Here is a 15,506-nt window from a genome sequence, read left to right on the forward strand (position 1 = left end):
ATGGCCTACCAGCAGAAGACTTCTCTGCGTGCTATCTGCACCCGCACTCTGCGTCACACCAGTGCCCATGGCGTGCCCAACATTATACGTTCCAGGGGTCAATGGCGGAGCTGTTGCTGGGCGGCATTTGTGCTGCTGGTTCTAAGCTGCATGCTTTGGCAGTGCAGTCAGCTGGCGTCTACCTATCTACATCACCCCACGCAGGAGAAGGTAACACTAGTGAACAGTGCTAGACTCCCTTTCCCAGCCATCACCTTTTGCAACCTCAACCGTGCCCGCATGTCTCAGCTCAATTCCTCCAAGTATCACTACCTGACTGACTACCTGTCCTTACTGTCAGATGGTGAAGCGGAGAAGGGTCTTATAAATCAAGCAAGGGAAAGGCACTTTGCTTTCGCCGTGTCCCAGCTAACTGTGTGGCAGCAGATGGAGCTGGGACACCAGCTGCGGGACATGCTGATCTCCTGTAAATTCCATGATCAGGTCTGTGATGAAAGGTGAGTGCATCAGATTCTACTATTCCCCGACCCACATCTGGGCATTGAATTAGAGGGTGTGTGAAACAGTGCAGGTAGTACATTGAAGTCCAAACATACGGTCGAGTCTATCACTGCTCGGCAATGCATTAGTCTTCCCAGCACTGAAAGAGTTAATGTATTTGCAATACTAAGGTTCATATGGGAAGTGAGGTCATTTTAGAGGTTACATTCTAACAGTGACTTGGATTACTGGTTAAATAGACATCTAAACTTTGAGATACAATCTGAGCCAGACTTTATTTCTGTTAATTATTTCACTCACAATAACAAGCAGGTTAACACGTCTCTTGTATTTCAGCTTCTTTACCCCTTTCTTGAACTCAAAGCTTGGGAACTGTTTCACCTTCAATGGACCAAATCACACTGGTCTTCAAGACAGGCCAAACAACAGACAAGCAGAGGTTCTGAATGCCACCAAGGCTGGCTTCAGTTATGGTGATTTGCAATTCCAATGTCATTATTCTTAAACAAACTCATCAATTGATCAGTTAATCCATTCCTTTGGCACCTTCATCAACACACCTATATGTACCAATCCATCCCTTGTACCGACTACTGCATTACTTGTATACTGTACCAATCTCTTAAGTCTGGTTAACTATCATTATACTTATCAATGCATCCCTTACATAGATTAAGCAAATCATTGCATCTATCTAATTATCTATGGTGTTAATCTGTGTTCACCCATGAATTGTATAATTGATTTTTCTCTTTATCTATTCCTAATGTATTATGTCCCCATCTCTCGCATCATGTATCAATATTTGTTGTACCACATATTTGTGTGCTCTGTTGAATCTTATGTTCATGTAATATATGATCAAACATACTTAAGCTTTCTAATCAAATATGTCCCTAATTACATTTCGTTATATTTTCCCAATAAATAATCACTGTTTCTAAACCACTTCCTTGTGGAGCATCATTCATACTCAACAAAGAACATCAAATAAACTAACTAATCAGCACACAAGAACACATTTAGTTTTGATATGCAGTGATTATGTACTTATTATCCCCAATGTGTTGAGAAACACTAACTTACATTTCTCATTTCTCTCCCCCCTGCAATCTTGCATGGAGCATTATCGCTATCTTCCTACATGTTCTGCAACCTTCCCCGTACCTTCCGCTCTCCAAAACTCTTGTCTTCCTTCTTTTCCCAACAGGTCTGACTATTGAGCTTTTTATAGAGCAAAATGAGTATATTAGGAGTGTGAGCACAGCAGCTGGTCTGAGAGTGGTCCTGCACGGACAAGGAAAAATGCCTTTCCCTGAGGATGAGGGAGTCAATGTGCCACCTGGACAGGAGTCTGACATTGGTGTGGTGAAGGTACCAAGGGAGTAGAGGCTCTGTCCAGCATTGCAATGGAAGATAACCCCTATCCTCATTACCCTGAAGCTTTACAAGCTGAACTCATGGGGGAAATAGTTTTAAAAGGCTCCCAGGTATTATAATAACTCATTGTAAACACTAAGCACCCTAGCAGTGGCCGTGGCACCAATTTAACCACTTAATTATATTACAACTCTTGAATGCCTTTAAAACAAAATAATGAATTCAATGCATGGGGAACAAAAAATATTTCACATCTACAGTAACAAATAGTTTAGCTCCATATTCTAAAACAGATTTAAGAAGCGTAGGTCATTAACAATGCATATTCTCTAAATGAGCAAAGGTAAAATTCCATGTTTCACAAATTAAACGTGCTGTAAGCTGACCCCCTAAGCCTAGAATTCCAACTATTCCCATGTATTTCTTGGTGACAGGCCCTCCAAGTTGTCTGGATCAATTTCCATGAAAGTATCTCCTTTTGGCAGGTTCATGTCAAACGATTAGAAGAGCCATATAGCAGCAAGTGTAGCAATGGCGAGAACATCAAGAATTATTATGCAGATGTATATGGGACAAACTACAGCCGAGAGGTGCACGGAAAGAATTTACTGTGTTTGTTTGTGCATCTGAATGTGCTGATACGTCTTTATGTGTTTCTGTATGCAAATACATACATGTGAATGTGTATTGTGTACATACTGTAGATTACTCACTATAGAATGCTTTGCCCACTCCCTATTCACTGTGCTGTGATACCACCCTACCTTGTTCAGCTCCATTCAAAATGTATCTGCAATTTGTGATCTCTGTGATTTGATTCCACCTGTGTTAACATGAGTTTAACTGTACGCTTGTATATGCATTCTTATGCCATACCCTAGTGCAGGGGTATGCAAACTTTTCTGTTTGCGCCCCCCTGTCTGCTCTCCCCTCTGTCTGCTTGCGCCTCCACCACCCCCTCCCCCACTCCCCTCCTTACCAGCTCACTGGCATCAGCGGCATCATGTGACGCCATGTTGCCATGGTGGCGCGTAGCAATTTGACGCCAACGCGTCGTCGAAGAGCTGGCTGAGAGCAGGTAAGAGCGAGTTACACAGGCCTTGCGCACTCCCCAGCCATTTAATTTAAATGTTGTGGGGAAGAGCTCAGGACCTCTGTAAGCACCACGTCCCCCCCAGAAAATCCTGCCCCCCCCCCCCCAAGTTTGCGCACCAGTGCCCTAGTGTGTCTAAATCTGTATACTTTGGTCTGCATATCTATATACTCATGTAGCAGTTTTCAATGTTCCCTATGATCATTGGGAGAAGGAGTGGCTGGCAATTGGTTCAATTCCCGGTGTCGGCTCCTTGTGACCTTGGCCAAGTCACTTTATCTCCCTGTGCCTCAGGCACCAAAAACATAGATTGTAAGCTCCACGGAGCAGGGACTGTGTCTGCATAATGTCTCTGTAAAGCTCTACGTAAAACTAGCAGCACTATACAAGAACAAACTAGTATTATTGCTACAAAATATAGCCTGTTCTAATGCTGAATATTATACAGTTACCATAGGATTCAAGGTTAGTGTTGCTGCAGACATATCATAACATATCTCACTAAAAGGAAACAATGAACCCTGTTACCCCTATATGTATGTTTGAAGTATACATTTTAATACCAATGTCTACTGATATCTAGTGCATGTATGTTAGTGTATATGCTTCTCAGCCCCTTCAGCTCAAATTAGCATTTTATTCTAGGCTTGTATGAAGAGTTGTGCTCAGACAAAGATGATCAAAAACTGTGGTTGCAGAATGTGGGAGTTTCCTCTGGGGTCTGATGTGCCTCTGTGTAACATTAGCGAGCCACCCGTGAGTAAGTGTAAATCCTCAGGACCTACTTTTCTTCATCTTTGGCCCATATAATTCATAATGCAACAGTCTGTGATTATATTTTGTGTCTGTAGATCACTGTGTGGAGATGTATGAATACAAACTGTCCCACGATCAACTAAAATGTCATTGCCCACTGCAGTGCGAGTGAGTATCAGTGCTACTCAGGCACACACGCCACATGCAAACACTCATACTTACTCAATATGTCCCGTGCATATCACACATATCTATCTATCTATCTATCTATCTATCTATCTATCTATCTATCTATCTATCTATCTATCTATCTACTGTATGTGTGAATGTGCTCACAAGTAATATTTGTATTTGTTATATATACATATACTATACAGTATATACATATATATATATATATATATATATATATATATATATATATAATCACCTGTCAATGACTAACACAAACATACCTTGACATGAACATCATGCACTGTGGCAATCCCTTGCAGGAGGGTAGCGCGAGGGGTTAACCCCTTCATTACCTTAGCGGTTGTAACCACTAAGGTAATGAAGGAGTTAACTTCTATTGCAACCCTCCTGGGAGACCTAAACACCCACCCTAGGGCAACTACCACCTTCACCCACCCCGTCTACCAACAACAAAGCAGTTCCAGCCATTTAACCCTTTAATTACTTTAACGGTTAGCTCTAAGGTAATGAAACTGTCTCTAATTATATATTTTTTACCCAGGATTGAATTCTGGGGGTCTCCAGAGCTGAAAAATGAGGGTCAGCTCCATAGACCCCCGGATTCAATCTTATGCAGTAAAAATACAATAAAATCTGTTAGATACAAATCACGATTCCGATCTCGCCACCCGTTAGATTGCGTGAAATTAATGCGAGTTTTTATGGAGCAATATGCATCTCGGAGCTTAGTAAATAGCAGTTTCTGGCAAAAAAAGCGAGTTTGGCCATTTTTTCAGTTACCGCGCTACTTCTTATAGCCAGAGTGTTAAAGCTCGTTAAAAAGCCGTTTTAGTGCGATATTGCCGTTATCGAAGCTTTGTGAATAGCTACCAGGGCCGCCGACAAAGGGGGACAGCTGGGACTGCCGTCCTGGGCCCAGTGAGTCAGGGGGCTCGGGATACCTGTCAGTCCACGTCAGAAAATAAACGCTGACACGCTATATTAGGCTGAGATTATAGTCAGCACGATTGCGCTCACGACGGAACACAATGGCGCGTCCACGTTTTTGAAAAGACAATAAAATTGTCTTTTCAAGCGTGGTCGGGTGACGTCGGCGTCACGTGAGTGGTTCAGCCAAGTAGGGCGAACTAGCTTTGTGACGTGTCCGCCACTCCTCCCCATCGCCTCACCAATCGCTTGCAGCTCAGTTCACACATCGCTGGGGCTGCAGGTGTGCACAAGTCTATGCGGTCCATTGCGCGCACACAAGTAGTATAATCTTAGACTTAAGTGTAGCCTACAAAGGAGAGACAATCAGGGCCTTCCTCATGGGCGGGGCCTGGATGATATAAGCAACTGCACAGGCGGGAAAAAACGTGTTTGAATCTTCCTCATTGTGCAGCTGCTTATACAGGAACTGTGTGTGTGTGTGTCTGTATCTCTGTCCCAAACCTTCCTGCCATTAGCAGCCCCTCCAAGGCCCCCCGCTGTCTGTCTGAAGGGCCCCCCTCCTTCACCCCTCCCCCCTGGCCCATACCTTTCTCTCCCCTCCCCCCTCAAGCCCAGAACTTTCCCCCCAGGCATATACCTTCCCCCCAGGCCCATACCTTTCACCCCCCCCCCCAGGCCCATACCTTTCATCCCCCCCAGGACCATACCTTCCCCCACCCCATGCCCCCCCAGGCCCATACCTTTCTCCCCCCTCCCCCCAGGCCCATACTCCCCCCCCCCTCCCCACCAAGTCCATATCTTTCCCCCCCAGGCCCATATCTTTCTCGCCCCTCCCCCAAGCCCATACCGTTCCCCCCCAGGACCATACCTTCCCCCACCCCAAGCCCCCCCAGGCCCAGACCTTTACCCTCCTGCCCCCCAGGCCCATACCTTTCTCCCCCCAAGTCATACCTTTCTCCCCCCCCCCCATCTCCTCCAGGCCCATACTTCCCACCTTCTCCCCCAGGGCAATATCTTTCTTCCCCCCTCCCCCCAGGCCCATATCCCTCCGTGGGCCATCAGCAGCCCCACCAAGCCCCCCCCCCCCCCACCAATGAAGGCCCCTCTGTGGGCTATCAGCAGCTCCTCCAAGGCCCCCAACGTGCCTTGTGAAGGCCCCTCTGTGGCTGTCTGAAGATCCCTTTCTGTTCCTTCCATTCTTCTCCAGTCGTCAAGGTAATCTCCCCCTGGCTCCTAGTCCTATACACCTTGCACTCTTCTGCGTTTCCCCCCCCCCCCCCCCAGGCCCTTACCTTCCCCACTCCCCCCTGGCCCATACCTTTCTCCCCCCCCCCAAGCCCATACTTTCCCCCCCATGCCCATACCTCCCCCCCAACACATACCTCTCCCCCCAGGCCTAGACCTTTCCCCCCCACACCCCAAGGCCCATACCTTTCTCCCACCCTCCCCCCAAGCCCATACCTTTCTTTTGCCTCTCCCCCCAGGTCCATACCTTACTCCCCCCCCAGGACCATACCTTTCTTCCACCCAGGCCCATACATTCCCCCCAGGCCTATACCTTTCTCCCCCCCAGGCCCATACCTTCCCGCTCCCCCCAGGCCCATACCTTTCTTTACCCCCTCCCCCAGGCCCATACCTTTCTTCCTCCCTCCCCCCCAGGCCCATACTCCCCCCCCTACTATCAGGACCATACCTTTCTTTCCCTCCCCCCCCCATGCCCATACCTTTCTTCCCCCCCACCCCCAAGCCCATACCTTTCTTCCCCCCCCCCCCCAAGCCTATACCTTTCTTTCCCCCCTCCCCCCAGGCCCATACCTTTCTTCCAGCCCCCCAGACCCATACCTATCCCCCCTTCCCCCAAGCTCATACCTCTCCCCCTCCCCCCAGACCCATACCTTACCCCCCCCAGGCCCATACCTTACCCCCCCTCCCCCAACCCCATACCTTTCTTCCCCCCCTTACCCCCTGGCCCATACCTTTCCCCCCTCCCCCAGACCCATACATTTCCCCCCTCCCCCAGACCCATACCTTACCCCCCCCCCCCCCAAGCCCATAACTTTCTTTCCCCCTACCCCCTGGCCCATACCTTTCCCCCTCCCCCAGACCCATACCTTTCCCCCCTCCCCCCAGACTCATACCTCTCCCCCTCCCCCAGACCCATACCTTACCCCCCCCATACATTACCCCCCTCCCCCCAGGCCCATACCTTACCCCCTCCTCCCCCCCAGGCCCATACCTTTTAACCCCACCAGGCCCATACCTCCCCCCCCCCTACCTCTCCCCAGGCCCATTTTTTTACATATGTAACAGGTTTCCCCCCACCCCCTGGGAGATCACACTATTACAGGGTGTGTTGTGCTGATTACCTGCTGATTCACAGAAGCTCTGAGGTTCCGCCATTGTTAGTGGGGAAGAAAGGACAGGCTTTTGGGGCGATGGTGGGTTCTTTCTCAATGGTGCAGCGCCTCCATCTCCAACATGCTCCAGGAGTACTGGAGGCAATTCCTGCAGGAGAACTCTCTTCTGCTACACCCCTGATTAATTGCACTCTCAGGTAGGGTATATAAAAGAACTGGAACACTTTATTCTTCAAACTCACAGAATACAGCCTTTAATTGATTCAACTCTGTTCCCTCCTCCAGATGGTCTCTGGACTCAACCACCAGGCTAGGGCCCAAGAGTTTATCCTCTGCTCTTCCCTCACCCCCTGGTGGGATGAGAGGTAGTTGTCCCACTCCCCTAAGGGATGGGATGGAATGTGATCAGAGCCCTGATTCCACACTCCCAGCAATCCCTCTCTCATGGGAGAGAATCCCCCTAAATGTAGCTGTGCAGCCCCTTAAGTACCCTGGGGGAGGGTCCCAGGTCTGAGCCCCTGATTAGGCAGAACACAGACCCTAGGCCCACCTCTCCCTTGATACTCAAGTGAGCTGATTACTGCAGGGGTAAACCCGGATTGATTCTAACACTGCCTGCACTGTACCAGAGCTTACATGTTATGCAGGGCAAATTAGTGGCCAAAAAGAATACATGGGTGCATATGTATTTGGGGGTGGTTGGTATGTATTTAGGGGGGGGGGGGGGATTTTGTGTTTGGGGGGGTTTGGTAGGGATTGTGTGAGGGAGATTGACTGAAAGTGGGGTAATTGCCGGATGGTGGGGGCGAGTGAGAGGATAGAGGGAGTGTAAGAGAGGGTGAGTGAGAAGTAGAGGGAATAAGAGAGACGCAGGGGAGAGAAATACATGCGAGGCAGGGGGATTGAGTGAGAGTTGGGTAGTTGATGGGGGGGTGAGAGAGGAAGAGGGAGTGAGATGGAGGTGAGATAAATACATGGAAAGAGGGGGGAAATAGAGGGGGCTCGTGAGGTGTGTAATGGGGGAGAGGGGCTCGCAAGACCACAGACATCGGGGGGGGGGGGGATATAACTCTAGTCCTGGGTCCCGGGAAATCTGTCTGCTGCCCTGATAGCTACACATGCAATATGTCTTGAAAAGGGCACTTAACCAGCATTAATGCACTTATCGAAGTTTAGTGAATAGGCCTCTTAATGTCTTACACAAACATCTACTGTATTTTTCCTGCCAGGGAGGAGATTTTCGAACTCACACTCTCTGCATCACAGTGGCCAAGCAGCGTGTACTTGGTAAGTTCTAATTTCTGACTCACACAGGGGTCATGTTTGGATTTCAGTTAGAAAATAGACTGGGAGAAAATTCTTGAATTTCCCAATAAGAGACAGACAAACAGTGCTTACGTTGGGATACAAAGAACTATGGATTAGCAGGTTTGCGGGTTTGAAAGCCAAACATCACGAACTTCAGCGTACGTGTTGATATCCCACTCGAATTTGCGAATACAAGCGTAATATGAGCCAAAACACAAGGAAAGCTAATCCTCATTATTATTATTATTATTATTTTAACCAACTGGGTAATCTACTGGGTTTGCAAATGGAAAGTTTGTGGACGTATGCACAAAAGTTGCAACGTTTCAATGGTATGACCAACAGATGAATTTCGCAAAAAAGTTATCACATTTCCTGCTTAATTAGGGTTTTGTTTTTAACTTTTCCCCCCCCCCTTTTTTTTGTTTACAAATACAAAAATCAATCGAATTGCAGCAAACCAAGACACAACATTCTTTTTAGAACCAAAACACGAGTGAAACTGCCCAATATTCCCAAGGAAAATTGGTGAATTTCTGGGATCTGGACCACAACAGAATACTATTTCATAGAACTAATCTGTCTCCTCTAAGAAATCCTTCATTGACATTGATGAAGTTCTTTGTAATGATGATGTCTTCCCAAGTTTGCCTACGTTTTATGTTTTGCCTTTTTTAGGACTCCTTCTCAAAGCGTCTCAGCAGAAGTAGAGGATATCAAGATGCGCAGAGTATCAGGTATAAAAGTCAGGCCAGGATTATGATGTGCAGGAAGGGAATCACAGGGTGAATGAAGAAGGTTGTGATGCCACCAGACAGATCATTGCTTAGACCTCACATGCAATACTCCATCTCTGAAGGCCAAAGTATCAAAGCACCGTTCCCTGCTTGTGTTTAACTCAAACTTCGCAGATTTTTTTAATGCTAGTAAAAGTTGAAAAAAGTGAAACACAATTATATAGGATTTGATAGATGCTATTAATTAATAATATACACTTCATGTAAATCTTCTCCTATTGACACTCTCCAAATCTCAAGCGAATGCACATGGGGCAAAAATGGGAGCAAAGACGTTGACTGACGTAGACACAATGAAAATTATATTAGTTGCATCAATTTCATTCCAAAATTGACTTGATGTATCATTGTGTGGAACTTTAGAAGGACTTAAACACAATAGAGACTGTCCAAAAGAAAGGCAAATATGGATTTCAGCAACAAAATACATAACGGCATTTAAATATGTAGATTGTGCAAGAAAATGAGGCGTGGGGGATTTGTTCTCTAAATTCCTAAGAATATTAAAATGTTTGATGCCATGCCTGCCATGAAGAGTAAAGGGATAAGATGAAAATATGCACATGTTCTTCTTCACCGGCAAATGGATGGAAGCATGGCAAGAACAAGGGAACCACTAGCAGAGACCAATATTTTTGTATTATATATGGTACTATTATATTATGTAGGATGTGTAATATGAGAATATTATATGCCGTTGTGCTCCTTTTTTTCAATCAACTTCTATGTACAGTATCTACAGTATGTCAAGTAACCTTTACTATATCTTATGCCTGTTGTCCTTCCCCTAGAGATAATGTGATAAAAGTTGTGGTCTATTATCAGCAGCTGAATTATGAGCTGATAGAAGAAGTTCCTTCCATGCAGGTGAGATCAGAACCTCTGCGCATTTGCAGAGTATGATAAATTCAGCCATTACTATGTGTGTAACTCTCTGTCTCAGGGCAGCCCACTGAGGTGAGCTTGGGTGGCCCATTATTATTAACACAGGGATGTTAGATCATCAGATGTCTCCTAATCCTGAAGGAGTTTTTTCTTTCTTGGCCAGCAGGATTGTATAGTACTGTTAGCATGTATATGTATAATCACCTGCGTTAGGCCTGACCATTACTAAGAACCCGTGTGTGTTGAACTGACTCACTGCCCCCAGCACGAAGTATCTCCATGTACGAGGACCATGTGTTCATTCCAGTCACTACTTTCAACGCAATGTATGTCCTTTAATGCAAACATGTGTGGTTAACACTCAATTCCAAGTGTACCATCATGATCATTATCATTACCTCTTTCATTTAACCATATAACAGTCAAGGAAACTAATGCACAGATGTCTGCAGTGAGTCCATTTGGTGTGGAAGCACCGTGCTTTCACTGATTTCATGCCCATTTTATTGTTCTCTTCTGCAGCTTGTAGACTTGTTTTCTAGTATCGGGGGCCTAATGGGTCTCTGGATTGGTGTCTCTGTCTGCACAGTGGCTGAGATCCTGGAGCTGATATTAAATTTGCTGACTTTTATCATACGTCAAATCTCTAACCGAGAGGATGACCCCCCCACAAACCCATACACAATCCCAAACCCTGAATCTCTCTCCCCAGTGCAGCTCACTGACCATTGCCTGACATGGAGTCCTGTTTATGATGCCTCCAGTCTGCTAGGAGACAGCTTTGAGGACAATCAAAGCATGTACCACATCATCAATCCATATGAGTGCTATGAGATATGAACGGACTACCAGTCACCTTGGCATGCAAAGCATGTGATTCAGACAACTGCAGAGCATTTATGGTCATGACATGCTCAGCATGGGAACTTCTCAGTGATCCGTGCATCCTATACTGTCACGGGGGCATCCATCGTGTCACCGCAATGTCCCATTCAAGCAGGCTACAGCTATCCAAGCAATATCTTCTAGGCCACAAGTTCCTGCCTGTTTCTACATTATTCACATGACTTTGGACTCAGGTGGTCCCACCTCCACTATCTAACACAAACCCTCCAACTGCCTAACACCAGAGTTGAAAGGGAATGCCACAGCTTTATTGCTAAATAAATAATCATATCAACACCGGGCTTGTAAATTACATGATCGTGCTCCAGCTACCAAATGCAGACCCAGCCTGTACTCCCCAGCATGGACCACGTTCCACAAATCTAGAAGGATTCCCTTCCTGCTAGTTAAGCTTGGAACTGCCGCCCTTCCAGATAAATGTTTATATATAATATATCTCTTTTTTTTATTCCTTTTATGTATTTTATTATTAAAAACAAGTGTTTGAAAGAACTACGGATCACACACCCAAATTAGAAAGAAAAAAAAAACGTAATGCACAATGCAGATAGTGCCACACCCCCGGGAGAGAGGAATGCAGATAGTGCCACACGCCCGGGAGAGAGGAATGCAGATAGTGCCCACCCCCGGGAGAGAGGAATGCAGATAGTGCCACACGCCCGGGAGAGAGGAATGCAGATAGTGCCCACCCCCGGGAGAGAGGAATGCAGATAGTGCCCACCCCCGGGAGAGAGGAATGCAGATAGTGCCCCCCCCCGGGAGAGAGGAATGCAGATAGTGCCCACCCCCGGGAGAGAGGAATGCAGATAGTGCCACACCCCCGGGAGAGAGGAATGCAGATAGTGCCCACCCCCGGGAGAGAGGAATGCAGATAGTGCCCACCCCCGGGAGAGAGGAATGCAGATAGTGCCCACCCCCGGGACAGAGGAATGCAGATAGTGCCCAACCCCCCCGGGAGAGAGGAATGCAGATAGTGCCCAACCCCGGGAGAGAGGAATGCAGATAGTGCCCACCCCCGGGAGAGAGGAATGCAGATAGTGCCCACCCCCGGGAGAGAGGAATGCAGATAGTGCCCCCCCCCCCCCGGGAGAGAGGAATGCAGATAGTGCCCACCCCCGGGAGAGAGGAATGCAGATAGTGCCCAACCCCCCCGGGAGAGAGGAATGCAGATAGTGCCCAACCCCGGGAGAGAGGAATGCAGATAGTGCCCACCCCCGGGAGAGAGGAATGCAGATAGTGCCCACCCCCCGGGAGAGAGGAATGCAGATAGTGCCCCCCCCCCCCGGGAGAGAGGAATGCAGATAGTGCCCACCCCCGGGAGAGAGGAATGCAGATAGTGCCCACCCCCCGGGAGAGAGGAATGCAGATAGTGCCCCCCCCCCGGGAGAGAGGAATGCAGATAGTGCCCTCCCCCCCCGGGAGAGAGGAATGCAGATAGTGCCCTCCCCCCCCGGGAGAGAGGAATGCAGATAGTGCCCCCCCCCCGGGAGAGAGGAATGCAGATAGTGCCCACCCACAGGGAGAGAGGAATGCAGATAGTGCCCCCCCCCCCCCCCCGGGAGAGAGGAATGCAGATAGTGCCCACCCCCGGGAGAGAGGGATGCAGATAGTGCCCTCCCCCCCGGGAGAGAGGAATGCAGATAGTGCCCTCCCCCCGGGAGAGAGGAATGCAGATAGTGCCCTCCCCCCCCGGGAGAGAGGAATGCAGATAGTGCCCTCCCCCCGGGAGAGAGGAATGCAGATAGTGCCCCCCCCCGGGAGAGAGGAATGCAGATAGTGCCCTCCCCCCGGAAGAGAGGAATGCAGATAGTGCCCCCCCCCCCCCCGGGAGAGAGGAATGCAGATAGTGCCCAACCCCCCCAGGAGAGAGGAATGCAGATAGTGCCCCCCCTCCCCCGGGAGAGAGGAATGCAGATAGTGCCCCCCCCCCCGGGAGAGAGGAATGCAGATAGTGCCACACCCCTCAGGGAGAGAGGAATGCAGATAGTGCCCCCCCCCCGGGAGAGAGGAATGCAGATAGTGCCCCCCCCCCCGGGAGAGAGGAATGCAGATAGTGCCACACCCCTCAGGGAGAGAGGAATGCAGATAGTGCCCCCCCCCCCCAGGAGAGGAATGCAGATAGTGCCCCCCCCCGGGAGAGAGGAATGCAGATAGTGCCCCCCCCCCCCCGGGAGAGAGGAATGCAGATAGTGCCCAACCCCCCTGGGAGAGAGGAATGCAGATAGTGCCCTCCCCCCCGGGAGAGAGGAATGCAGATAGTGCCCACCCCGGGAGAGAGGAATGCAGATAGTGCCCACCCCCGGGAGAGAGGAATGCAGATAGTGCCACACCCCCGGGAGAGAGGAATGCAGATAGTGCCCACCCCCCGGGAGAGAGGAATGCAGATAGTGCCCTCCCCCCGGGAGAGAGGAATGCAGATAGTGCCCTCCCCCCCCGGGAGAGAGGAATGCAGATAGTGCCCTCCCCCCGGGAGAGAGGAATGCAGATAGTGCCCCCCCCCCCCCCGGGAGAGAGGAATGCAGATAGTGCCCTCCCCCCGGAAGAGAGGAATGCAGATAGTGCCCCCCCCCCCCGGGAGAGAGGAATGCAGATAGTGCCCAACCCCCCCAGGAGAGAGGAATGCAGATAGTGCCCCCCCTCCCCCGGGAGAGAGGAATGCAGATAGTGCCCCCCCCCCCCGGGAGAGAGGAATGCAGATAGTGCCACACCCCTCAGGGAGAGAGGAATGCAGATAGTGCCCCCCCCCCGGGAGAGAGGAATGCAGATAGTGCCCCCCCCCCCCGGGAGAGAGGAATGCAGATAGTGCCACACCCCTCAGGGAGAGAGGAATGCAGATAGTGCCCCCCCCCCCCCAGGAGAGGAATGCAGATAGTGCCCCCCCCCGGGAGAGAGGAATGCAGATAGTGCCCCCCCCCCCCGGGAGAGAGGAATGCAGATAGTGCCCAACCCCCCTGGGAGAGAGGAATGCAGATAGTGCCCTCCCCCCCGGGAGAGAGGAATGCAGATAGTGCCCACCCCGGGAGAGAGGAATGCAGATAGTGCCCACCCCCGGGAGAGAGGAATGCAGATAGTGCCCACCCCCGGGAGAGAGGAATGCAGATAGTGCCCACCCCCCGGGAGAGAGGAATGCAGATAGTGCCACAACCCCGGGAGAGAGGAATGCAGATAGTGCCCACCCCCGGGAGAGAGGAATGCAGATAGTGCCACAACCCCGGGAGAGAGGAATGCAGATAGTGCCCACCCCCGGGAGAGAGGAATGCAGATAGTGCCCCCCCCCCCGGGAGAGAGGAATGCAGATAGTGCCCCCCCCCCCGGGAGAGAGGAATGCAGATAGTGCCCCCCCCGGGAGAGAGGAATGCAGATAGTGCCCTCCCCCCGGGAGAGAGGAATGCAGATAGTGCCCCCCCCCCCGGGAGAGAGGAATGCAGATAGTGCCCCCCCCCGGGAGAGAGGAATGCAGATAGTGCCCCCCCCCCCCGGGAGAGAGGAATGCAGATAGTGCCCTCCCCCCCGGGAGAGAGGAATGCAGATAGTGCCCCCCCGGGAGAGAGGAATGCAGATAGTGCCCCTCCCCCCCCCCGGGAGAGAGGAATGCAGATAGTGCCCCTCCCCCCCCCCCAGGAGAGAGGAATGCAGATAGTGCCCCCCCCCCCCCGGGAGAGAGGAATGCAGATAGCGCCCCCCCCCCGGGAGAGAGGAATGCAGATAGTGCCCCTCCCCCCCTCCGGGAGAGAGGAATGCAGATAGTGCCCCTCCCCCCCCCCCCCGGGAGAGAGGAATGCAGATAGTGCCCTCCCCCCCGGGAGAGCGGAATGCCGATAGTGCCCCCCCCCCCCCGGGAGAGAGGAATGCAGATAGTGCCCACCCCCGGGAGAGAGGAATGCAGATAGTGCCACACCCCCGGGAGAGAGGAATGCAGATAGTGCCCCCCCCCGGGAGAGAGGAATGCAGATAGCGCCCCCCCCACCCCGGGAGAGAGGAATGCAGATAGTGCCCCTCCCCCCCCCGGGAGAGAGGAATGCAGATAGTGCCCCTCCCCCCCCCCCGGGAGAGAGGAATGCAGATAGTGCCCCCCCCCCCCCGGGAGAGAGGAATGCAGATAGTACCCACCCCCGGGAGAGAGGAATGCAGATAGTGCCACACCCCCGGGAGAGAGGAATGCAGATAGTGCCCTCCCCCCCGGGAGAGAGGAATGCAGATAGTGCCCCCCCCGGGAGAGAGGAATGCAGATAGTGCCCCCCCCCCGGGAGAGAGGAATGCAGATAGTGCCCCCCCCCCGGGAGAGAGGAATGCAGATAGTGCCCTCCCCCCCGGGAGAGAGGAATGCAGATAGTGCCCCCACCCCGGGAGAGAGGAATGCAGATAGTGCCCTCCCCCCGGGAGAGAGGAATGCAGATA

General features: G+C 50.7%; 1 protein-coding gene across 1 annotated transcript; it reads left to right on the forward strand.

Annotated features, from left to right (window-relative positions):
- LOC142483525 (epithelial sodium channel subunit alpha-like) lies at positions 1–11,329 on the forward strand. The gene is made up of 10 exons (XM_075583527.1): positions 1–497; positions 838–974; positions 1,712–1,875; positions 2,367–2,471; positions 3,620–3,734; positions 3,826–3,898; positions 8,442–8,499; positions 9,199–9,257; positions 10,109–10,184; positions 10,725–11,329. Exons 1-10 carry the CDS (start codon positions 1–3, stop codon positions 11,040–11,042), a joined length of 1,602 nt encoding a protein of 533 aa, XP_075439642.1. The 3' UTR covers positions 11,043–11,329.
- Positions 11,330–15,506: the final 4,177 nt, after the last annotated feature.

Source organism: Ascaphus truei, unplaced genomic scaffold (genome assembly GCF_040206685.1).
Source record: "Ascaphus truei isolate aAscTru1 unplaced genomic scaffold, aAscTru1.hap1 HAP1_SCAFFOLD_3335, whole genome shotgun sequence".
Taxonomy (NCBI): domain Eukaryota; kingdom Metazoa; phylum Chordata; class Amphibia; order Anura; family Ascaphidae; genus Ascaphus; species Ascaphus truei.

Bases quoted from the DNA above. Each gene is read 5' to 3' on its own strand.
- LOC142483525 (XM_075583527.1), top strand. From the start codon at position 1: ATGGCCTACCAGCAGAAGACTTCTCTGCGTGCTATCTGCACCCGCACT. The intron at 3,735-3,825 runs GTAAGTGTAAAT...TTGTGTCTGTAG, and splicing joins CATTAGCGAGCCACCCGTGA to ATCACTGTGTGGAGATGTAT. The intron at 10,185-10,724 runs GTGAGATCAGAA...TCTCTTCTGCAG, and splicing joins AAGAAGTTCCTTCCATGCAG to CTTGTAGACTTGTTTTCTAG.